The 25,867-nt window shown below is 43.8% G+C and overlaps 1 protein-coding gene across 1 annotated transcript; it reads left to right on the top strand.

Moving 5' to 3' along the window:
• The first annotated feature begins 4,893 nt into the window (after window positions 1–4,893).
• On the top strand, window positions 4,894–7,290 carry LOC110698407. The gene is made up of 4 exons (XM_021875827.1): window positions 4,894–4,942; window positions 6,044–6,147; window positions 6,232–6,484; window positions 6,980–7,290. Exons 1-4 carry the CDS (start codon window positions 4,894–4,896, stop codon window positions 7,288–7,290), a joined length of 717 nt encoding a protein of 238 aa, XP_021731519.1.
• The last annotated feature ends 18,577 nt before the right edge of the window (window positions 7,291–25,867 follow it).

Raw genomic sequence — 25,867 nt, 5'->3', positions numbered from 1 at the left:
GGGTTAGTAGTGCCGTCATAGGCGCCTACTAATACATTTTTCACTTTGGCCGGCTGAGCGGCTTCAGTAATTTCCTTGGAGAAGGCTGACGGCTGTTCACCAATTCTAAGCAACCGTAGCTGCCAGTCCATAGGTTGGACGTTTTTTGCTGCATGTCCACCAAAAGGAGGTGGCTGTAAAAAATACTGTTGTTGCGGCACAAACGGTAAGTTTGGTACCGCCTGGTCGCTATGAAAGCCGGACTGACGGGAGGTGCCGCCTGACTGACTCTCATGATACGACTGAGTATGCCTCATTGAGGTATTTCGCAGACTGTCTTGGAAGTTTGAAGTAGAGGCCGACTCTGACAATCGGTCACTCTTCTTCTGCTCTAGCAGTAGCCGAGCGTCTGTGTATGATTTCCTCGACCCGTCCGCCTGAATATGACGAACAGGTTTCCTATTTCCTGGAGTAGGAAAACGGTATTTTGTGAAATCAAGGGCAGGTGGCTCCCGCTTCCTAGATTTAGGATGAGGAGTCGCCTCTCGCCCTTGAACTGGCTTCCTCTTCTGTGAAGAGGAGGGTTTCTTAGCCGACTGCTCCTTGTCTAGAGCAGGCGGCTTCTTGTTGATCAACTCTTGAATTTCTCCCTTGAAGTCCCTCATGAAGGTCATGAGTTCGTTCCTTGTGATGGGAGCAGACCCATCAGTCGGCTGCTGCCGAACAGGCGGTGCGCCTGCTGGCTCACTTCCAGTTTGAAGATGTTCCCGTTCCCTCCTTTCGGTATGACGGGTACGTCGGGCCCTTAGGGTCCCGTCTGAAGCTGTGTGAGCTTCAACTTCAAATTCACTCTCAGTATCGTGGTCCGACTGAACTTGAGGGTCGTCTAGGGCACGCCTCTCTTCAGGAGTCGGTACAGACTTGGATGCCATCTCAGAAGTACTCTCCCCACAGACGGCGCCAAATGTTTCGGGGTTTTCTGATGTCCTGCGGGAGAGTTACAATTCCGAGACTGGAACCGGACGCCTGTACCTGCAAAACAACGGAGACTCCTGGTGGTGGGAGCTCCGCCTCCAACGGTCAAGTTAGTACTTGATTAAGGAGTAATTAATGCGGAAATTAAAGTGATTGGGTCTCTCTAGGTGAGAGTGTTTAATGTGAGTTTTTAGCGTAATCTGCTTTGTTAGCGTGATCAGCCTATTATCTCTGTAATCCCCCCTTAATGAGGATTAAGGGAGGTATTTATAACCTTGGGAAACGTGCCAATCCTAGGTTTAGGTTAACCTAGGGCTGATTGGGCTTCCCTCGGAAGTTGGGCCTAGGTGGCCGGTTTCTCCATTAGGCATGGAGTATGCCACGTGTCATGACATAATAGGCCCAAGGTGGACGAATAAGCGTGTGCCACGTGGCAAGCCCTGACAGTTCCAACTGGGGGACACTTGGCAGGACCTGATTGGCCCACGTGGCGCATTTCGATTGGTGGGAGAAAAATCCCCTAATCAGGAAGCATCGCACGAATCACAATTGTCATATTTGATACTAGAAATTATAGTTGTTACCATAGACATGATTTCTATATCATAATAACAATGCAAACAATTAAAGCACTTACTTGGATGCCTCGTACCTCTTTCTTATAACAAAATACACGCGTTAGTAACTTCAAGGAAAATATAAATCAAACAATTAAATTAAATAATTGAAAGAGAGATTTGGATCCAAACCCTCAGAAATTAAAACCTTTCACGTCTAGGGCGAAGGCAACTTCGAACTTGGTTAGATGTGTCTAGATCTAATGAATGCGGAATTTTGTATGCAAAAAGCTAGTTTAGAAAAGAGAGAGAGAGTAGTCAAGAATTTCTTGAAGAGAGAGAATTGAGAATTAGAGAGTTGATTGTTGTTGATGGAAATTGATATTGAAAACGGAGATTTTAGGAGGCTATTTATAGAGAAAATCAGCCGGATGGATAAAAAAACAAATCAGAGTTTCGAAGAGAATAAAACAAATTAGCGCCAGACATTAGCGTCAGATGCTAAGCATTAGCGCCAGGCGCTAATCCCATCGTCAAACGCTAGAAAACAATTTCCACGCGTTTTCTTAATTTGATAAATTTTAGCCGTATAGGAGGGCAAAATCGTATTTTCCTTAAAAACACTTCTTTTATTCTGATAAAAACTCTAAAAAGTCAACCAAAGTCAAAACTTTAAATTAGGAATGAAAAGAACCTTCTAGAAGAATCTAGAAGACTATTGTTTTGGGTGTTTTTGTCCCTCGGGAGAGTTACAACACGAAGACTGATCCGGGGTGAGCTGTACCTGCAAAACAAACGGAGACACCAGTTGGGTGGTGCTCCGCCTCCGACGCACAAGTTAGAAACTTGAAGGGAGAAAAAGATGCGGAAATTTAGGTAGGGATCTGCTCGGATTCCAAGCTTAGGATGTCTCTATCAAAGAGTAAAAATGTGTAATAAATGATCAAACGTGTCCTCAAAAAGAGGGACTGACAGGGTAAAGTCGTATCCCCTAATCAAAAATAATTCCTAAATCACTAACTAAGGTAGATAGGGAAGTAGGGTCGATCTCCACAGGGAAACAAGTCTTTTTACTCCTAATTAAATATTATAATCTAAATTATTTAAGTAACCAATATTTATGAATGAATAAGAAACTAAACTACAAAGAATAGGAATAGGGAGAAAACAATATATAAAAGGATCTAGGGCATAGGTTCACCAATAAATAATACTCCAGGGTAAAACATAGTAATCAATCATTGACATTGCATAAATAACATGATTAACAGGCTCTCGCAATTTATTAAACAACATAGATCTAACAAGCTCTCGCAATTTACTAGATCTAAGTTCTTATTGAAAATAGCCTTTAATATCAAATTAACATCTGCTCGATTCATCAATTTAATATTGCTATACTTTTACAAACCGCAATTGTAAAACATTAAAACAATCCAATAAGAAATTATCATGCAATACCAACAATCAATAATAGTCAATCATCAATGCATCAATTAACCAAATTGTAAAGGGCTCTCGCTACTTATTACAATCACACAATTAATTTATCTGTATTAAATCTCATCTCTCGATTCTTGACTTAACCATTTATAAATTAACTCGCCTATTGAAACTAGACCTAAACATTAATTCTCATTTCTCGATTCTTGAATCAATATTGTCAAACTCATGCATAAAAGATAGGCCTAATCTAGTCACAGAGCATTAATTCAATCAATAGGAAATTAATCTAGCATTGATAATCAACAACAATAAATTACCCCTTCATATTATTTATTAGATCCCCAGAACCCTAGAAATTAAATTACTCACACATAATTAAATATAAACTAAGCAGAGCAATAAAATAAATCATGATCAAAGGAACAAAATAAATAACTAAGATTATGGGAGAAGAAATTGTTACCAAAATAAATCTGAAATTAATCAAAGAAATAATAACAAAGGTTTCGAGAGAGAGTTTAGAGAAAGAAGTCTAAGTAGAGAGAGAAAACTAAGAGAAAGGATTAAGAGAAGAAAAAGAGGACCTAAAATCGTATTACGGAGGAGTAATTATACTCCGTACAAAAATCCTAAACTGAAACAAATTAAAACGACGCTAATCGTCTCCTAAATATACACGCGCCCGATCGGGCGAGGCACCGCCCGATCGGGCGCGCCTTTTTTCACCTCTAACACTAATCTCGCGCCCAGCCGGGCGCGTCACCGGGCGCGCCTCCGGTCGCCAGCCTTTTTGGCCGGGCGGCTCATTTGGGCCAATATTTGGACTTCGATTGGGCTTCAATTCTTCGGGCCAATCTGGGTTTCCTCTTTGGGTCTTGAATACTCGGTCCAAACGCCCCGGTATCACCTATACCGAGCCCTTAATCACCGGTTCGATGACTCTAACCGGCCCTGGGCTATAAAATCTGGTCGTGCTTTTTCAATGCTCGTGATTGCTCCTAAATATCTCGGGAAAATACTCCAAAAGCATAAATCCCTGCAAAAGTCAACCAAACCTACGAAAACACTAGAAAACACCAATTAGTAATAAAAGTGGCTCTAAAGAGCCAAAAACACTACTAATTACGACCAAGGGACGGGGGTAAAATACAATATAAAATAGACACATCAGGGACATCTCCCTATTTATAGGGTCTTTGGGATTTGTGCCCCTGATTAGGTCACTGAACCCTAATCATAGGTGGGCTGCGCCGCTTTGCGGCTTTCTCGGGATTTGGGCCTGAAGGCCGCCTTTTCTCCTTATTTTCTGGAGTGACACGTGTCAAGTAGAGATTCGTCCACTTTGGGCCATCCTGAGGCTGACACGTGTCATCCTCTTATTGGACCACGTGGCGGGGTAAAATTACCCTAAACATTTGCCCCTCACAGATGTGACGTGGCACACCACGTGGCATCTGTGACATGTGTCACGCTCCGATTGGCGGTAATTTTACCATTAAGGAGTAACCGTTCACCTTCCGAGTAAATTACGGAAATGCCCCCGTATTTACCCTCTATATATAGCCGTTTACCCTCATAATTTTTGTACGTTCACAAAAAAATTTCTAGAGAGAACTTTGAGAGAGCTGAAGTCATCCGTTTGAGTCAGGCGCAAGCAAGAAAGCTCGTCTTCCAGAGACCCAGCCGGACCCACCTAGTTTCAGATATCTCTTCAAAAGGTACCGTCTCTGCCTCTCTCAGCTCTTTTTCTTTTTTCACCGCTTGTACATATTTCTTGCAATAAATGGATGCATCACCAACACACACGACACAGCCTAGGTTAGAGTCCAGCCGGTCACCAGGGACGGCTGAGTCTAGGACTGGGAGTGCCGTCTCGGGGTGTTGGGACCACCCTTTGCCTCGGATTTCGACCAGTTACGTGTCTGTGCAGGACACAATGGCTCGGATAAAGCAGACGGCGATTGATCCAAATTACAAGAGCGAAGGCACAGGCGGCCAAACGCCTGAGGGAGAAACGTCCGGTCAGGGTGACCAGACGACTCTGGAGGGATCCCCTCCGCGTGCCCCTTTAACCCCTGTTGACTCTTTCTTGGAAGAGTGCGACCAAGGCGGCGACGAGGCCGCCTCTGCCTCCTTGAATCAAAGTGAGGAGGAGACGGAGAACGACAACTTCGCCTCTACCTCTGAGAGTAGTGACGATTTACCCCCGCTTCCGGATAGCGAGGAGGAAGAAAGGAAGAAGTGGAACGAGAAGGATGATCCCTTCAACATCCAAGTCTCCTCCAAGGACCGAATCCAAATGGAGGAAAAATTGAAGAACTTTACTAAAATGCACCCGCTTGGAGACGGGTACAGGATCCGGGTGCCGCCTGAGAATGGCACCATCACCTGGGAGGACGATCAGGAGAACGCCAACAGCTATTTCGGCTGTTATGAGGCGGCGTTCAAGGCTGGTCTCCGCTTTCCCCTTCACCAGGCGGTGAAGGCAATTTTGAGAGGCTACGGCCTCGGAGTCTGGCAACTTACCCCCAACTCTTGGACAAACATTCTGGGGTATGTTGCCGCTTGCGAGTTCCAGGGGCTTAACCCCGGCTGAGAGGCTTTTGCTAGTATGCATTATCTTAGCAGAAGCCCAGGCAGCTGGAGGGCGTGGTACACTCTAACCACGCAGCCCCAATATATGATGACCTTGGACAAGGTCTCGAAATTCGACGGCTGGAAGCACAGGTTCTTCCTGATGTCAGCCCCAACCAGACGGGAGAATTATGAATTCCGTCTGTACAATAAGAAGCCCGACTTGTTGGGCCGAAAGTGTGCTCTTCCACGGGTCCCAGAGGAAGACTTTGACAAGATCATTGAGGCAGACTTTTTTGGCCTCACAGACGCGACCTTGTCAACCAGGGAGACAATAAAGGTCCCCAAGAACTGGATCCCCAAGAGCGCCTGGCTCAGGGACGAGTGCTTCCTAGCCGCCTGCGGGCTAGGGCACATGTTTTCCAAACGTATGCGCCTGAGTTTATATCCGTCTGTAGTATTTTTCTATCGAAATTGTTTTATGATATTGACCAATTTTCTTCTTTTTGCAGAAGAAGCATTAAACATGTTGCAGAAGGAGAAAACCCCAAAGCGATCCTCTGCTGTCATCCGCAAGGCGCTTGCGGAGAAGGCTGCGGCTGAGGTCAAAGCCAAGGTAACAAATGCCTGAACCTTTCATAAGTTGATCTTTTAAAATAATTTTTCCCGGATGCTAACCTTAACTTTGGTTATTTTGCAGGGAGGAGAGGTTGGAAAGTCGTTTGAGAAGCAACTCAAACGGGCTAGGGAGGAGACCCCTTCCGTTCTCAACAAAATCAAAAAATCCACCTCTGCATCAACTCCTAGCGCCTCAGCCGGGCATCAGCAGATGCGGATAGCAGGGCGACTCGAGAAGATAGGCGGCAGCGTGTGCCTTGATCTTGTCAACCCCTTATCAGCAGCCGCGGGGTTTACCACGCCTGCAAGCGGTTCCTGCTTGGCTGGCTCTGAAGGTAAGAACCCTTTTGAATCCCCGCTTGAGCTGGGGTGGCCTTTGCGGGTGAAATCCCACTCTCAACAGACGTCATCTTCAGACGGCCGACAACAAATAGGTGTTGCCTTAGTTTCGCACTCATCACGTATTGATTGTGGTGAAGATCAATCTCCCCGCTGGCAGACGTCCAGAAGCACGCTAAGGCCATGCTGGAAGCCGTCCAGAAGAGGGATAAAGACAGTATCCCTGGGATAGAGACGTTCAATCTTGAATGCATTCTATCCCTTCTAGCTGAGGTAAGAAACTTGTCAATTCAATTTTATTTTTTCCAAGTGTTTTATCCCGCTTACGATACTCACACCGCTTGCTTTTCTGCAGGCTATGCTGCGGGTGGACGGGCTCAAACGTCCTTATTCCCGCAAACGGGAAGAGGTAAAAAGGGCCAAGAAGTCCGCCATAGACGCTGACAATATTGCTTTACACTCAACTATCGTAAATGAACTTGAAACTAAAGCAATCATTATGACAAAGGCGTATAGAATCCAGCAGCTGGAGTCAGATCTAGAGGCGGCAAAGCAGCGGGCGACTGATGCTGAGACGGCCCAAAAGGAGGCGGAGGAGGCCCAGAAGAAGGCTGCTGAGAGTGCCAAAAAGGCTGATGAGGCGCTCAAGAAGGCCCAGACGGACCTTGGCAATCTTCAGGGTGTTTCTGAAGAGAACACCAATCTGAATACCAAGGTTCAAAAACTGGAGAAGGAGGCTGCTCAGGCTCAGATAAACTTTGCAGCAACCCTGGAGGCGGAGAAAAAACCGTCTAGTTGCTGAGAGTGACATTGATAATGACGTCCGGATGAAGATCGCCTGGGCTGCCCTGTACCCGGACGCGGATTATGGCGTCTGGGCACTGGCTCACAGGTACCTGAGAGAGAAGGGTGATCTAGAGCCTGAGTCCTTCGACGCATGGGTTAATGCCAATAATGAGCCCCTCGTACCTCAGTTACCTGGTCCGGGTGAAGCGCAGGAGATGCCCTCAGATGATGAGGAGGAGGACCAGGAGGAGCCGCCTGCAGGCCAGAAGTAACTTTTCAGCGGCAGTATGCCAATCTCTGTTTTTTGTCTTTCTTTTATTCAGCGGCAGTATGCCAAAACTTGTTTTTCCGGCCTGCGTGCCGAGTAAATTTGTATTTACCGGCTGAGGATCCGGGTCAATTAACAATTTCTTTTTCTCCCGGACGGGGTCCGGTTAACATTTTAATCCACTACAACTGTTTGGTTGGGTGGTCTTAATGAAATGCACCGACTGAGTCGGTTTTGATCATTTTGCATTTCAATTTTTAATTTTTCATTTTTGCCTAACTTATCAAAAGCATGCGGCGATTTTTAATTTTTGCCTAACTTATCAAAAGCATACGACGATTTTTCATTTTTGCCTAACTAATTAGTAGTCCGGCTGTCCTTGCCCCTGGACGGCTGTGTGGTTGGTTTCAAGTGGAATTGGTTGATTGACTTGAAAACGTCTGATGCTGTAAAGAGCATGATATGTTTACAAGTCAATTAATCACAATAGTGATTGCCCCAAACCAAGTGCACAGCTGTACACCAACAGGCGTTCCAGTCACTACCCAGACGGTGCTTATCCGTCTTGGTAGAGATTTCATAGCCATTGCACGACTCCTTTGCCCCAATTGAGGTAGAAATTGCAATTTTGGAATAAATAACAAGTGAGATCTTCAGCCGGTGACCGTCTGATGCCCCAGGGCATTCGGTATTCGGCAACTTGATCATTCTTCACAGGTCATTTTGGTCAGACGGCTATGAGTTGACCAATTTGGTCGTTCAATTTTCGCCGTCTACATGGGTACGTAGAACCGACAAATAGTCTGTTCTCTGCGACGATTGCACCCGGAGGGGTGTCGCTGGACGCCTTTGTCCATGTTGGGACAGGCGATTTTATAAAATTAGAAACCATCCGGCCATTTTAGCCTCTGGTTTTTGTTTGAGACCGGTTGTATAGCCACTAAACGTTTTTGTGCTTAGTTTTTAGTCAAAGTATTGAATTTACACTAAGTATCGAACTTAGTTTTTTAAACAAACGGGTCTGTCTGGGTATTACCCAGACGAACAGGAAAATATTTGATTATACTAAGTATCAAACTTAGTTAGATAAATGGAGAATCCGTCTGAGTATTACCCAGGCGGATAATCAAGCAGTTGAATAAACAAAGTATCAAACTTAAATAAACAAGGGATCCGAGTATTACCCAGGCGGTCTAACAAATGTAACCTTTACTATCAAACTTAGTTAGGTAAATGAAGAATCCGTCTGGGTATTACCCGGATGGATAATCAAACAATAACACAATTTTGCAAACAGAGTCCGAATCTTCATTAATTGACTTACTGTTTACAAAAAGTTTACAATTACAATCTCAGAAGTAGTACTTTTTTAGATTGTCTACATTCCAAGTTCTAGGCAGACGCCTGCCGTCTGGAGTTTCCAGGCGGTAGGTGTCATCCCTTACTTCTTCATAGATCCGGTAGGGGCCTTCCTAATTTGGGGTTAGCTTCCCCAACTCATTGGCCCTACCGGTTGCCTCCATTTTTCGTAACACTAAGTCGTCAGCTTTCAAAGGACGCTTGTGTAATTTTTTGTTGTAGGCACTCGTCATTCTCAGACGGTAAATCTCATGATGCAAGGCGGCATTGCCTCTCCGTTCTGGGAGTGAGTCCAATGCCAAGCGCATTGCTTCCCAATTTGCCTCTTCATCATATAGCATGACTCTGAGGGTCGGCTTGTAATGTTCGATGGGCAAGACGGCTTCAGCACCGTAAACCATGAGAAATTGGGTTTCACCGGTTGCCCCCTTTGCTGTTATCCGGATGGCCCATAGGACATGGATTAACTCTTCTGCCCATAAGCCACCGGCTCTTTCTATTTTCTTCTTAATGCCGTCTGAGATGAGTTTATTGAAGGGTTCAACTTGGCCGTTTGCTTGGGGCCGGCCAACGGATGCAAAATAGCTTTAGATCCCTTGATCTTCCAACCAAGTTTTTAGCTGAGGCGTCTCAAACTGAGGACCATTATCAAACACCATAGACATAGGTACCCCATACCGGGTGATAATGTTTTTCCAGATGAAGGAAATTACGTTTGAGGTTTTGATGTTTTTAACCGCCTCAGCTTCTACCCACTTGGTGAAATAATCCACAACCACCAAGATGTAGCGCTTTCCGCCTGGAGCAGGCATGTAAGGACCTAGAATGTCCATGCCCCATTTTGCAAACGGGATTGGACTGTGGATGGCCGTCAGATTAGTAGCCGGACGGTGAATGAGTTTGCCAAATTTTAGGCACTTGTCACATTTCTTTACCAACTCCTTGGCGTCTGCCTCAAGGGTGGGCCAAAAATAATGTCGTCTGGCTCTGACGGCTAGGGACTTTCCGCCTATGTGAGAGGCGCAGAATCCCGAGTGCAAGTCTTCGAGAACTTCTTTCCCCTTTTCTGGGGTGACACACTTCAACAAAGGCTTTAGAAACCCCGCCTTGAAGAGTTCTCCATTTTTTAACTCGAATCTTGCAGCTCGTTTTTTTCAGGATGGCTGCCTCCTGTGGCGAATCAGGAAGTGTGTCGTCTGAAAGATAGGCCCGGAAGCCATCCATCCAGGTGGAACTTCGGTCCAGAATTCCAATGGGATCCTCATAGATGCTTCTCTTTTCAAGAAATTCCCAGAAGACTGTCCGAGGCGTATCATGGCAGGTAGAAGACGCCAGTTTTGACAATGCATCCGCCTGATTATTTTCCGACCTAGGCACTTGACTCAGCCGGAATTCCTCAAGTGCCTTGGTCTCTTCTTTGACTGCCTGAAGATATTTAATCATAGCCGGATGAGTAGCCTCGTAGCTTCCCTCATACTGGCTAACAACCAATTGAGAATCAGAGTAGGCGTCAATTTTTGTCCCCTTACACATGCGAATGCCGGCTAGCAGGGCTTCATATTCCGCCTCATTGTTCTTTGTCCCCTTCAGGAGAATCGTAGATTACGCCTGCACCACAGCCGTTCTTTGTGGAGCTCCCGTCTACATACACTTTCCAAACCTGGTCAAGATTATCCGGAGCCACCAGACGGGTCATTTCAACAATGAAGTCGGCAAACGCCTGACCTTTCACTGCCTTTCTTGGTTCGTAAGTGATTTCAAGACTTTGCATTTCAATAGCCCATTTCAACATTCTCCCGGATGAGTCTAAGGTAGACATTGGCCGCTTGAGTGGCTGGTCGGTGTAAATCACTACCGGATGTACCAGAAATTAGGGCTTCAATTTTTTGAAAGCCATATATAGAGCAAGGCCAAATTTTTCAACCATGGGATACCGGAGTTCAGCATTTTTAAGAACATGGCTAATGAAGTAAACCGGGAGCTGCACGCCGTCTCGCTCAGCAATGAGAACGGCACTGAGGGCATGATCTGAGACGGCTAAGTACATGTACAACGTCTCCCTAGGTAAAGGACTGACCAACCTAGGTAAAAAATGTAAATTCTCTTTCAACCTCTTGAATGCCATCTCAGCATCATCCCCCCATTCAAATCTGGTCTTCTTCCTGATTGCTTGGAAGAAGTAGAGGCACTTGTCGCCTGACCCGCTGAGGAACCTCCCCAGACAGCCGGTGAGTCTCTGCACTTCCTTGACAGAACGGGGTGACTTCATGTCTATCACCGCCTGTATCTTTTCAGGGTTAGCCTCTATCCCCCTTTGATCAATCAGGAATCCGAGAAACTTCCCAGACTCAACACCAAAGACGCATTTCTTAGGATTTAACATAACCTTTTGCCGCCTGAGGGTGGTGAATGTTTCTCGGAGATCAGCAAGTTGATCCGTCTGGAGCTTGGATTTGACTATCATATCATCAATGTACGCCTCCACATTCCTCCCAATCTGATTAATGAAGACCGTATTAATCATCCGTTGGAAAGTGGCAGGCGCATTTTTCAAGCCAAACGGCATCATAGTATAACAAAAATAACCCCTGATTAGTGACGAAGGCCGTCTTCTCTTGATCTTTTTTCCACAGGGGTATCTGATGGAAGCCGGAGTAGGCATCCATGAAGCTCATCAAGGCGTGACCGGCTGTAGAATCGACCAGACTGTCGAAATTTGGAAGCGGGTAACTGTCCTTTGGACACGCCTTGTTGAGGTCTGTGTAATCAACACACATGTGCCAGGTCCCATTCGGTTTCTTAACAAGGACCACATTGGCCACCCAGTCGGGAAAATTAAAAGGCCGGATGAACCTGGCGTCTAGCAGCTTTTTGACTTCTGCAGCTGCCGCATGACTTCTTTCCTCACCGTGGTTTCTTTTCTTTTGCCGGATGGGCTTCTTTTTAGGATCCAAGGCGAGCTTGTGGACAGCAAGATCCGGGCTGACGCCTGGCATCTCTTCCACTTCAAAGGCAAAAATGTCTTTGAATTCCTTCAACAGAAGGTGCAAGTCTGCACCCAAAGTAGCATGAGCAACCGTCCCAACCTTTACAGTACGTTCCGGACGGCTGTCATCCAGAACGAGATCAATGCTTTCACCAGCCGGTTGGGGACGGAGCTCATCTGACCGTTCACCGGTCAGTGATTGCTATTTTTTCTCCTTCTTCACCTCCACTAGCAGAGGTGCCTTTCTTTTCTTTCCGGCTGCTGGTGGGGCAGGTGCTGGATTGGCATCCTTGACCGGGCCGTCTTCTGATCCCCATTCAAGGAACCAACAGAGCCGTCATCCCTCTCATATTTGATGAGCATCAGAGACGGGATGAATATTGCCTTGGCTACGTTGAGGGTTTGCCGGCCAAGGATAATGTTGTAGGCGGTCAACTCCTCAACGATCAAGAATCTGACGACAATATGTCGTCCCTGGCCTTTCTCTCCCAGCCGGATGGGCAAGTCAATTCTTCCGGCTGGGTAGACCATCCCACCCCCAAAACCAACCAAGGGGTGGGTGACCGGATGCATGCTGCTGACATTGTATTTCAGCTTTTGCAGGCACCGGAGGCTGATGATGTCTGATGAGCTGCCGGTGTCAATAAGGATCCGTCCAACCAGCTGGTTGGCAACCTTACATTTAATGACAACTGGGTCATCATGCGGACGGCGGACGCTGCCCCTATCCTTCTCAGTAATCAAGACGCATGGGAAGGAGGTGCTTGCAGACGCCTGCTCATCATCATCCTTGTCCATCTTTCGAAGATGGCTCTTGGTGCCCCGGATGGTAGGGCCACCACAGGAGAACCCGCCTGCTATTGTGTAGACCGGCTCCTTGTCGGTATCCGAGCTACTAGCAGGCTGGGGGGTAGTCTTGGAGGACTGACCCTTGCTTTTCTTTTTTGCCCCGGGTTGGGACTTAGAAATGTAGGACTTCAACAACCCATTGTCAGTCAGACAGTGCAACGCCCGCTGAAGACTAAAGCAGTCGTTGGTATCATGGTCGACCTCCTCATGGAACTGAAAAAATTTATTTTTGTTCCTGACTGGACAGAACTCTTGATAGGATTCGACTTCTCAATGGACAGCCGGTCCTTTACCTCCATGAGGATAGAGTTGCAGTCTTTGTTAAACTCGTACTTGGGGATGTACGGTTTAAATTCTTTCTTCTTCTTCTAAGACGGCTGGTCAGAATCATTAACCGCCCAGATTTCTTTTCTTTTCTTGCTCTCTTCTTTATTTTTGGCCGGCTGAGCAGACCGGCTGTCTTTCGGTTTGTCGGACTTCTTGGAGTCCGACTGGTTACCAGGCGAGCAGAGGTTGGTAGCTTGAATGTAACTTTCCGCCTCCCTCAGGGCCGCCTGTAAGGTGAAAGCCCCTTTTCTGACTAGGTCGAACTTAAAAGTCGACCCGTCTCTCAGACCCTTGAAGAAGTCTGTAAAAGCTACCTCGTTAGACAGTCCTTGAATCTGAATTCTGATCAGATTGAACCGCCTGACATAGGAGCGCAGCCCTTTTCTCTCTCCCTGCTTAACAGTGCTCAAATCAAGGCTTGTTTTCTTAGCAGGGATGTTCATTGAGAAGTTGGAAGCAAACAGGAAGGCGAGCTTCCTGAAGCTATCGATGGATCCGGCCGGCAAGTTGCCAATCCATTGTTGGGCAATGCCCTTCAATGTAGCCGGGAAGCACCGACACCAGGTGGCATCATCCAACCCCTGCAGATACATGTGGTTGGTGTAAGCCATGAGGTGGTCTTCCAGATTGGTGGTAGCATCATAGGTACCAACCAACACATTCTTAACCTTGGCCGGCTGAGCCGCCTCGGTTATCTCCCGGGTGAACGCAGAAGGATGTTCACCCAGGCGCAGCAGACGAAGCTGCCAGTCCAGTGGCTGGACGTTTGGATATGCCGCCTGACCTCCAAAGAGGGCCGGCTGCATGAAATGAGGGGGATACGGGCCGTAGACCTGAGTAGGCACAAACGGAACAGCTGCAATCATATGAGGGCCAGAATGGACGGTATTACCGCCTGTCTGACTCTCATGCAAGGAGGATGCATTCCCCGACAGAGGTATAGTTAAAGTTGTCAGGAAAGTTCGACGTGGAAGCCGACTCAGACAGCTGCTGATTTGTCTTCCGGTTGATGATCTCCGGGGCATCAAGAGATGACTTCTTATTTCTCACCGGCTATTGAGTCCGGCGGGAGTTATTGTTATTCCCCTTGGGGAGAAGAATTTTTGACCAATCAATGGTCCCGGTTGCCTTATCCTTTGGATGAGGAGTGGGCTGCCGATCTTTGACTGACTTCCCCTTTTCCAGAGGAGTCTTCTTGGCCGACTGACCTCTACTTGGGCCAGCCCGGCTCTGGGTGATCAGCTCTTTAATTTCACCCTTGAAACTTGTCATGAATCTCATGAGCTCGTCTCGGGTGACAGGCGCTGATCCAGCTGCCGCATGGGTTTCCCCTTCCGGCTACCCAGGGGGTCTATTTGCACCCACCTGGGAGGCACCCCGCTCCAGAGTCTCTCTGGCCGGATGCGCTTGATTGTGAGAGAGCCGTCTTCGGCTGTAAAGGTTTCGACCTGAGGATCTTCATCCTCCTGGTCTGTAAAGACTTCTTGGTCTTCGCCCAGACGGTTAGGGGGTGGTACAGACTCTTGAACCATCTTCGAGGTACTCTCCCCACAGACGGCGCCAAATGTTTTGGGTGTTTTTGTCCCTTGGGAGAGTTACAACACGAAGACTGATCCGGGGTGAGCTGTACCTGCAAAACAAACGGAGACACCAGTTGGGTGGTGCTCCGCCTCCGACGCACAAGTTAGAAACTTGAAGGGAGAAAAAGATGCGAAAATTTAGGTAGGGATCTGCTCGGATTCCAAGCTCAGGATGTCTCTATCAAAGAGTAAAAATGTGTAATAAATGATCAAACGTGTCCTCAAAAAGAGGGACATCTCCCTATTTATAGGGTCTTTGGGATTTGTGCCCCTGATTAGGTCACTGAACCCTAATCATTGGTGGGCTGCGCCGCTTTGCGACTTTCTCGGGATTTGGGCCTGAAGGCCGCCTTTTCCCCTTATTTTCTGGAGTGACACGTGTCAAGTAGAGATTCGTCCACTTTGGGCCATCCTGAGGTTGACACTTGTCATCCTCTGATTGGACTACATGGCAGGGTAAAATTACCCTAAACAACTATACTTAATTCTAATTGCATTAGGAATGATAAATCAATATTAGGCCCTCCTCTAGATCATTAGGCCGCATTATCAAACCGGGCCCAGTTTAGTAATTTGGCCATAACTTCCTCATTATTCATCGGAATTAGGCTTATATGTATCGTTGGAAAGCTCTTTTCGAACCCGACCCAACTACACTAATATTGGACCTTTGCCATGGACCAAACCAAACTGGATTGGCTGTTTTCTTAAAATAGGTTTTTAAAAACAGAGAGAAAAGAAGAGAAATAAAAACTAACCGCAACACTAGACTTTCCACACTTTCACTTCATTCGATTATGATTTGACGTGAAAGGTACTCATCACTGGGTTTGGTTTTGGGGAGACACATTTGGGTGTCTACAGAAGCCCCCACTTTGACTGAGTTTGGAGAAACGCGAGTTTTGAAAACAAAAGTCAAAGTAGCGATAGGGACGGAGAATAATTCAGAACGTTCTGCGATCCTAAATCACTCTTAAAACACCGATACCTGCAAACTAGTGTTAGTTAAACAGATAAGAGAGGTAAGAAACGCGTATCTTGCACCGTCGAGCACACGTCTCTGTAGTAACCAATTTGTTGCATTGTTGTTGTGACAACTTTTCGCAAGCTAGGGAATGCCATCATGCTGTTTGTTTTGACGATCTTCTGCAAGCTAGAGAATACCGCCTTAAGACTGCTATGCCTGTAAATGCCTCTGATTCCGCCGTGATAGACTTCTACAAGCTAGAGAACCCCATCGAAGGTTGCTTCGCCTGAAACGGCCTTCTAACGCTTTGTGACCATCTTCCGCAAGGCAGCGAACACGATCGAAGATAACTTCGCTTGAAATCACCTCCAGTTGCGACAATACCCTCAAGTGTATCACCGAAGACCAACTCCTGTCAATCCTTTGCTGCTACATCTCGAGCCTTTTTCTTGAATCATAGTGACAACCTTCCCAATCATAGAAAAAGTCGTCGATGACTGCCTCATCACGAACCGCTCTTCTCAAATCTTGGTGACAACCTCCACAATCTTAGAGAATGCTGTCGAAGACCGCCCATCTCGTTCTATCTTCTCAAATCTTGGTGACAACCTCCGCAATTTCAACGAATGTCGTCAAAGACCGCCCATCTTGTGCTATCTTCTCAAATCTTTGGTGACAACCTCCACAATCTTAGCGAATGTTGTCGAAAATAACTTTACTTGAAGTCATCCTCAGTTGTTGCGATAATATTCTGAAGAAAATTACCGAAGACCAACGCTTGTCGATCTTTTAAAGCTCGCTTGAACTTGCTCTAGCCGGTGCGTCGGCGCCTCTGCTGCTTGTAAACCAGTATGTCGGTGCTTTGAATTGTGAACCTATATGTCGGTGCTTCTGAACTAGTATGTCGGTACCTTTGCAATGAGCCAATGTTTAGGCGCTTTAAGCTAAGTGAGACGATCTTTCGTCAGGTCGATCACCTATTTGCGATTGTAATCAAGTCGACTACTCAATCATGTCAAATTGCTTATAGGGGCTAACAGGCGTACCAACGAACTCGAAATTGCTGCACGAGGTCCGCATAATCTAATATGGGGGCCATGCATTGCGTCACCACACCAGCGCTCGCTGGAACTATCTAGCGTCCTGCTTTTCTTCTGTCGCCAGGCGACATATGTTGTCGTCAGGCGACAGCCTTATCGTTTGGCACTGGATTTTGGTCTTCCCTATTTTGCCCTTGCTGCTGCTATTCATTGCTCGGTTTCGCTTCGAACTTGGTCGTTTCCTTTCAACCAAATCCGCTCAAATCTTTTGTAAATTAAAGCTCTTCATCTCTAATTTACTGATCTATGTAATTTTTCTCAAACTCCTCTCATCTTGGAAGAATCTCATGCGGTCATATTCGCCGTTTTTCGAAAAAATCCGGGAATGTCCTCGCTTTCTGGGTTTACCTGCATTTATATCTTTGACTATAGGACTTTTCTAATCTTTCTTTAGGGTTGACCTAAGACTTAGCGTTGATTCAATGTTATAATTCGACATGACTCAATGTGTGCATGATTGTAATGTGATCGTGCGACTCGAAAATGCAAAAAAGCAAAAAATTTCTGTCATTTTTTTGTGGAGGGTACCAACTTTCTCCCGAAAAAGAAAGACACGAAAAATAATCGAAGTGAATTTTTTTGAAGACGCATGTTGAATGAGCTTAGTCAATGTTGTTTGATACTATCTCTCAAGGTGCAAGGATCATCCTATGGTATCTCGATTGTTGACTCAATGATGAAAGTATTTAGGTAACTTACGCAGAGGCTAAGTACTTCATACTTTGTGATGTAATGATGATTGATTGATGAGTGATGTTGATATGACAAGGCATGCTTCAACGTTGTGTCAAGATTTCATCAAAAAGGGTTCCTAAGGGAAGTATATTTAATCATGTATTTGTGTAGTGTGTGAAAGTGACACTAAGGTTAGGCCACAAGGGCTAAGTGTGTGGAAAGATATTATTCTTAGAAGAGTCAAATAATGGTGACTCTTAGGCTTGGTAAGCTAATGATGTAAGGATCAAGCCCCCAAGTATAGCTCTAAGTAGATAGGGATGAGCATTGGAGATCCTTTGATATGATCATGGTGTGAGTGTGTGAATGTGAAGTAAATGCATGTTTATTACGGCCTCACCTCGATGTGATATTGCCTACGCCCGATGGGGCGGGCGCGCGCAAAGAAGCCTCAAGGAAGAAGCCGCGCACGATCGGGTGAGCGTAGGATCGATCGGGCGCAACACACCGGCAAGGGCGTAGTAAAAAAGGCGAGCCCGAACGGGCGGCCCTTCGCCCGATCGGGCGCGTGTTTTTCTAAGGACCTGATTAGTTTTGTTTAAGGATTTGTTTTAGGAGTGTTTAAGTACGAATTTTGTACGTAATTTTTGTTTACCTTCTCTTTTAGATTTTCTCTCTCTACTTAGGATATATTCTCTCTCTTAAACTCTCTCTCAACATTGTTCTTAATTACATTCATTAATCCAGATTTCTTTTGGTAACAGTTTCTTCTCTTTTAATTTCAGTTATTTTATTAAATTCTTTCATTAAGTCTTACTTTATTGATTTGATTAGTTTAGATTTAATTATGCTTGAGTAGTTTTATTTCTAGGGTTTATGGGGATCTAATAAATAATATGAAGGGGTAAATTTTTGATTGTTGATTATCAATGCTTGGTTAATTTCCTATTGATTGATTTAATGCAATGCAATTAGGTTTGGCCAGATTTAATTGTATGAGTTTAGCAATATTAATTCGAGATTCGACAGATGAGAATTGATGTTTAGGCTTAGTTTCAATTGGCAGACTAATTTATAAATGGTTAAGTCGAGATTCGACAGATAAGATTTAATACCGGTAAATTAACTCTGTGATTATAATACGTAGCGAAAGCCCTTTATAATCTGATTAATCAATGCTTGATGATTGTTTATTATGATTTGCCCTGGAATATTGTTTATTAGTGAACCTATTCCCTAGGCATTTTAATATTTAATTTCTCCCTACTTTATTTTCTCTGATCATATTCTTCGTAGTATAGTCTTTAATTACAACAACATTGGTTACTTTGATAATTTAGATTATAATAATAAATTAGGAGTAAAAAGACTTGTTTCCCTGTGGATTCGACCCTACTTCCCTATCTGCATTAGTTAGAGGACTTAGGTAATACTTTTGATAAGGGGATACGACTTTACCCTGTCAAAATTTGGCGTTGGTGCCGGGGAAACGGTTTTATTTTTATTTTCTGATTTTTTTTTTTGTAATCTAGATTATCCCCTTTTGTCTTAGAGAACGTTAGTTCTTTGAGGCAATTCTCATATTTTTCTTTTAGTTCCTTGTTTATGCCCAGGTGTTCCAAATCAGGTTATATTCCATTCGATCCTGAGATCGAGCGCTCGTTTCATAGGCAAAGGAAAATTTATAGACGAATTCTGGCGGGTTTTGAGGAGGACAACAGTCGAAGAGACCCTCCCTCTGATTCTAGTGACACAGAAATTCCTTCATTTTCAAAATCAGAGATGACGGCCCAAAAGAAACTTAGTGAGTACTCGCAGCCGAAGCTCACAGATTTCCCGCACCTTACTCCCACTCCGACTCTAGATGGAGTTCAATTTGAGATCAAGCCCCAATTTATCACTTTGATAGAGAGGAAGCAATTCAGTGGAGCTAAGGGTGAAGATCCTAATCTTCACATCGCAGATTTCTGCCAGTATTGTAACACCATTAGACAAGCCGGGGTCACGCAGGACAAATTCAGGGAGATTCTTTTTCCTTTTTCATTATGTGGCAAAGCTAAATTATGGTTTAATGGTTTCAATAGAACTGCACTTGGTATTACTGACTGGGAAACTCTTGCTTTGAATTTCTATAATAAATATTATCATGCACAGAGAACAGCAGTACTAAGGAGTGCTATTTAGAACTTCGCTCAAGAGGTCGACGAAACGCTATATGAGGCTTGGGAGCGGTTCAAGGATCTATAGAGAGAATGCCCCCACCACAATCTAGCACAATGGAAATTGATCCAAGCTTTCTACAATGGACTTGGAAATTCTTCTAAATTAGTTCTAGATTCTGCAGCCAGTGGGAGATTCATGAATTTAAATGTGGACGATGCAGGACAGGTTATCGAAGAAATGACAATACACAATTCGCAATACGAGAATCCGAGAGGGTTTGCAAATAAAGGAAAACATAATGTCGATTCCGTATCCTTTTTGCAAGCTCAATTAACGTCTATTTGTCAAAAATTAGATAATCTTACTGCTACTCCTAACTCTGTAGCTAATGTTTCTTCTATTGCTAACAATGAAGCTTTTTGTGAAAATTGTGGAATTGTAGGGCATTGGGAGCAAGATTGTAGAAGTTCCATGGAACAATTTAATGCCTTTCAAACCCATAGGCAGAATAACCCATATTCCAACTCTTATAATGTCGGTTACCGGAACCATCCATATCTTTCGTACCGGAGTACCAATGTACAAAACCCTCCACCTCCACAACAGCAACCCCCACCACAGCAAAAATATTACCACCCAAATTCTGGCTAGAAAAGCCAAGCATCACCCTCATCATCTTCCGACCCTGCCATGATAGAAATTAGAGCAATGCTTACTAATATGCAAAAGCATATGGAGAGTAGGGATGCGCAAATTGATTCTATTTAAGCCCACAATAAAATCATGGATAATCAAATTGCGCAACTTTCATCTACCCTACAATCCCGTCAGCAGGGAGCTCTACCATCACAACCTATCCATCCTACAGATCATGCCAATGCAATCACTCTAAGGAGTGGTTCACATTATGATGGACCTCTTATGCCAAAGGAAGATGGACCAGTTTCTGATCTAGATTCCTCTATACCAAATGCTAATCCTGCTAACCCTACAGGGCTACAAACAGATACTAACCCTTCTAATGTTTCTGTGTAGGGTAAATCTCAGGATAAGGGAGGAGATGTGCAGAGCCCGGTTATCAAACTACCGTTCCCTAATAGACAATTGAAGAGTAAGTTTGATAAACAATTTGGTAAGTTGTTAGAGGTTGGGAAAAACCTGCAGGTAACAGTTCATTTCACTGATTATATCACTCAGGTTCCTGCATATGCTAAATTTATGAAAGACATTCTGACTAGGAAAAGGGCCTTTAATGAAGTAGAAACTGTAGCTTTCACAGAGGAGTGTAGCGCTCTATTGCAAAATAAATCCCCTCCTAAATTAAAGGATCCCGGTAGTTTTTCTATCCCTTGTCATATAGGGAATGTTTTTATTGATAAAGCTTTGTGTGATTTGGGTGCCAGTGTCAGTGTTATGCCATCGTCTTTCTGTGCTAAACTTAATATGGGAGAATTAAAAGTTACTAAAATAACTTTGCAAATGGCAGATCGTTCTGTAAAATACCCCTTAGGTATTTTAGAGGATGTCCCTGTAAGAGTTGGTAAATTTTTTATTCCTGTGGATTTTGTTGTTTTAGACATGGTAGAGGATACGCAAATACCCATTATATTAGGTAGGCCTTTTCTCCATACTACAGGAGCCATTTTTAATGTGAAAAATGGCAAACTAACCCTTTCTGTTGGTGATGCTAATGTTATTTTAATCTAGGGAAAGTTTTGAAAGGGCCTATGCTAGAGGAAAATTGTTGTTATATTTATATAATTGATATAATGGACGATATTTGTGATGAAAGCTTGCCACAGGTTCTTGCAAGGGATCCCCTGGAGGAAATTCTTTGTGGGAATTTATCTATAGACAATGCAAGAGTTTGGGGTAATGATGTACAGGATATTGAAAGAGCTCTTTCCTTAAAAGAGTTAGGCCCCAAGGAAACAATGAAGGTAGTAAATTTAGTCCAGGAATCGAAACCTGCAGAGGTCAAGAAACCTGAACTAAAACCTCTCCCTTCTCATTTAAAATATATTTTTCTAGATGAACAGGAACTATACCCCGTGATCATCAGTACTGCACTTAATGACCTACAAAATTCCCAACTTCTAGGGGATCTTCAAACCCATAAGAAAGCTATTGGGTACAGTATTGATGATCTCAAGGGTATTAGCCCTGATTTTTGTATGCACAAGATACATGTAGAGGATAACTATAAGCCCTGCATTCAACCCCAAAGAAGATTTAATCCTAACATGCAGGAAGTAGTCAAGAAAGAGGTTATGCAATTACTTTTGATGTAGGTATTATCTATCCTATTTTTGACTCCAAGTGGGTAAGTCCTGTGTAGGTAGTGCCTAAAAAAGGTGGGATGACTGTGATAACTAATGAAAAAAATGAATTAATTCCCACTGGAACTGTAACAGGGTGGCGTATGTGTATTGATTATCGTAGACTGAATATTGCCACTAAAAAGGACCACTTCCCTTTTCCCTTTATAGATCAAATGCTTGAGAGGTTAGCTAAGCATAAGTTCTTTTGCTATTTGGATGGGTATTCGGGATTTTTCCAAATTCCGATTCACCCTGAAGATCAGGAAAAGACAACCTTTACATGCCCTTATGGCACTTTTGCATATCGTAGAATGCTTTTCGGTTTATGTAATGCTCCCTCAACCTTTCAACATTGTATGATGAGCATCTTTTCTGATTTCATAGAGTCTATTATGGAAGTCTTTATGGATGATTTTAGCGTGTATGGTCCTTCATTTGATTCATGTCTAATTAATCTCGCTAAAATTTTAAAACGATGTAAAGAATGCAACTTAGTTCTAAACTGGGAGAAATGTCACTTTATGGCGACAGAGGGAGTAGTTCTAGGTCACATTGTATCTGATAAGGGAATACAAGTAGACAAAGCTTAGATTTTAGTGATTGAGCAATTACCTCCCCCCAGTTAATGTTAAGGGAGTTAGAAGTTTCTTAGGTCATGCAGGGTTTTATCGTCGCTTTATCAAAGATTTTTCTAAAATTGCTAAACCACTGACTCAGCTTTTGCTCAAGGATGCCCCTTTTATTTTTACTGACGAGTGTCTTGAGGCTTTCAACAAGATTAAGCAGGCTTTGATATCAGCTCCTATCATATGTGCTCCCGATTGGAATCTTCCTTTCGAGATAATGTGTGATGCAAGTGACTTTGCACTAGGAGCCGTGCTCGGAAAAAGAAAGAACAAGGTTTTGCATGATATTTATTATGCAAGCAAAACTTTGGATGAAGCCAAAGTCAACTATGCCACTACGGAGAAGGAGTTTCTTGCTGTTATATATGCTTTAGAAAAATTCAGATCATATCTTGTTGGTTCTAAAGTCATTGTTTTTACTGACCATGCAGCGTTAAAGTACTTGATAGCTAAGGCGGAATCAAAGACAAGGCTACTCCGATGGGTTCTTTTGCTCCAAGATTTCAACATCGAAATAAAAGATAAAAAGGGAGCGGAGAACGTAGTGGTAGACCACTTGTCACGTATCAGGTATGATGAGGGTAAGGATTCTCTTCCTATAGATGATTCTTTCCTTGATAATAACCTATATGCAGTTGTAGAGCAACACCCATGGTATGCCGATTTTGCTAATTATTTAGTGGGTGGTACTCTACCTCTTGACTTGTCCTACCAACAAAAAAAGAAATTCCTTTCTGATGTTAAGCATTATTTTTGGGATGATCCTTTTTTGTTTCGTGAGTGTGCAGATGGATTATTTCACAGGTGTGTTCCCGAATGGGAAGTCCACGGTGTGCTTACTAGTTGCCACACCTCACCATATGGAGGACATCATGGCCCCACTAAAACGGTGGCCAAGATTAATGATTCGGGTTTTTATTGGCTACAATGTTTAAGGATGCTAACACTTTTATGCAGGCTTGTGACTCTTGCCAGAGGACTAGCAACATCTCGCGGCGCCATGAGATGCCTCAAACCGGAATTCTAGAAGTTGAAATTTTTGATGTTTGGGGTGTTGATTACATGGGACCGTTCCCTTTTTCAAAAGGGAACCGCTATATACTTGTCGTCGTTGACTATGTATCCAAGTGGGTTGAGTCCATCGCTACTCCTACTAATGATGCCAAGGTGGTCCATAGACTTTTCAAGAAGACCATCTTTCCAAGATTTGGCGTGCCTAGAGCGATAATCAGTGACGGAGGATCTCACTTTCATGAGCGGAAGTTAGACACCCTCCTCAAAAAGTATGGTGTCTACCATAGGACAGGTTTAGCCTACCACCCCCAAACTAGTGGCTAAATTGAAGTTACTAACTGTGGGATCAAGGCCATTCTAGAGAAGGTGGTAGCAAAGTCAAGGAAAGATTGGAGCAATAAATTGGATGACACTCTTTGGGCTTACAGAACTGCATTCAAGACCCCTATAGGTACTACTCCATATAGACTCGTGTACTGTAAAGCATGTCATCTCCCGGTCAAATTAGAATATAAGGCATATTGGACTATTAAGGAGCTCAATTTGGATGCAAAACTAGCGGGAGAAAAGAGTGTGCCTTGTGATGATCCAATAATGCAAATTGACAACTTTCCCCCTTATGCTCATTTTGATGAGGTTTGTGCTAATTTCGATGATGTGCAATTTGACTTTGATCATGAACCTCAACCCAATAACATTGATGCCCAAATTCTCTCTCAAATGCAATATCTCACCCAACAACTCCAAGAGCTTCAAGAGGAACAAAAATTGAGAGAAGTGAGTCTTGCCAAGTGATGAGTGATATGTTTGATTTAGATGGACGTGAGGCACCTAACTTGGAGTGTGAGAGTGTTGTTGAGGATGATGTAGGGGAAGGGTGTGAAGGTGAGGGGAGATTTTCTTGTGATAAGAGGATTTTTGAGGATTTTGATCCTTTTCATTCCCCATTTGAGCTTGATTGCCATCCTTCCCCTTATTCACCCCCTTTAAGAGATTCCCTTGGTGGGGATGTGAGTGAGCCATCTTCATGTTTGAATGAGGGAGTTCATGATGATGATGAGGTGAGTTTGAGAAATCAAGAGAGATTAAGAGTCCCTTGAGTGATGGTGGAAGAGTTGTGAATGAAGAAAATGTCGATTTTGAGGTTTCCAACCCCCTTCCCCATCTTGATGAGTCTACCTTGCATGTTTGTGACCCTTCTATCCATGAGTCTTTGGACTCATTTGAGGTTATGGCTAGTATGTTCATTAAAGGTGTAACAAAACATTATAGCCTTTTGAGAGAGTTCATTGGCAATGCTTCATGGGAAAGGGATGAGTTTGAGAGAAACCTTTATCCTTTCATGCATGGTTTAGAGACTCTAGGCTTTGATGATCTTGAGGGAGTTTTTGTTCATCGTTGTGATAGAGAGGAGGATGAGGTTGTTTCTATTGAAGAGTTTTTTTTTGAGGGAGATGTGAGTCATGAGTGTTCTTTTGAGGATTCTATGATTGATTTTCATGCCCTCATTGGTGATGTGAGGATTTGTGAGACCATTGTTTCTCCTCCCCTTCCTCATGTCCCTTTCTCAAGGAAATTTGACCACATCTCTTGCTATCCCATGTTCCTCCCTTCTTTTGTCAAAGAGCCTATTGAGGACCCTCTCTTGTTTGATGAGACTTTTCCTTTTCATCCTCCTATTATTGAGGAAATGGGTGATTGTGCCACCCAAAAAGATTTTGAGGAGGTTTTGCCTTTTTATTCTTTTCCTTATTTCTCTTCTTCTTTCTCTTCTTATTTTCTTGATTTTTCTTTTGATTTTTCTTCTTTCTTTTAGCATCTTCCTCCTCACTTACGTGCAATAATCTTGTTGCACGTCCTTCTCCCGTCATTTGCCTACTTGTTATCATAAGAAATGTGTAGTAGTGCATTTGATAAGCTCTTGCGTTTGTTGCAATATTATTTACTAGAGTGGTCTCGCTTAGACGTTAAACAAGCCTTTCTCGGGAAGTAACCCGAGGTTTTTATTGCTTTCATTTTCTTTTCTTTTTAGATTAGATTTTCTCTCATGGAAATGTTTGTGTGCTTTTTTCTAGGTACATAACTTGATATACACTTATGCATTGGTTTGGATCAAGAATTAAGGAAGTTTGACGCTTGTTTTTGCTAGCATATGGAAATCGAGATTCAATTTAAGAGAAAATCGGCTTTGAAAGGTTATATTGGTTCATTTGCGGGTAATTACACCCACCAATATCCGGTAATATCTTTCCTATCTCTTTCTCTAATGGTTGGTGAAGCGTTGGACATGTGTTGGTTTGTTGGATTGATTTCTTTCTTTTTCCCTCCCATAGATTATTTGGTTTATATTTGAGTATA

Source organism: Chenopodium quinoa, unplaced genomic scaffold (genome assembly GCF_001683475.1).
Source record: "Chenopodium quinoa cultivar QQ74 unplaced genomic scaffold, ASM168347v1, whole genome shotgun sequence".
NCBI lineage: Eukaryota > Viridiplantae > Streptophyta > Magnoliopsida > Caryophyllales > Amaranthaceae > Chenopodium > Chenopodium quinoa.
Note: the sequence above shows the minus strand (reverse complement) of the source record. Positions and strands in the feature narration are given on the sequence as shown.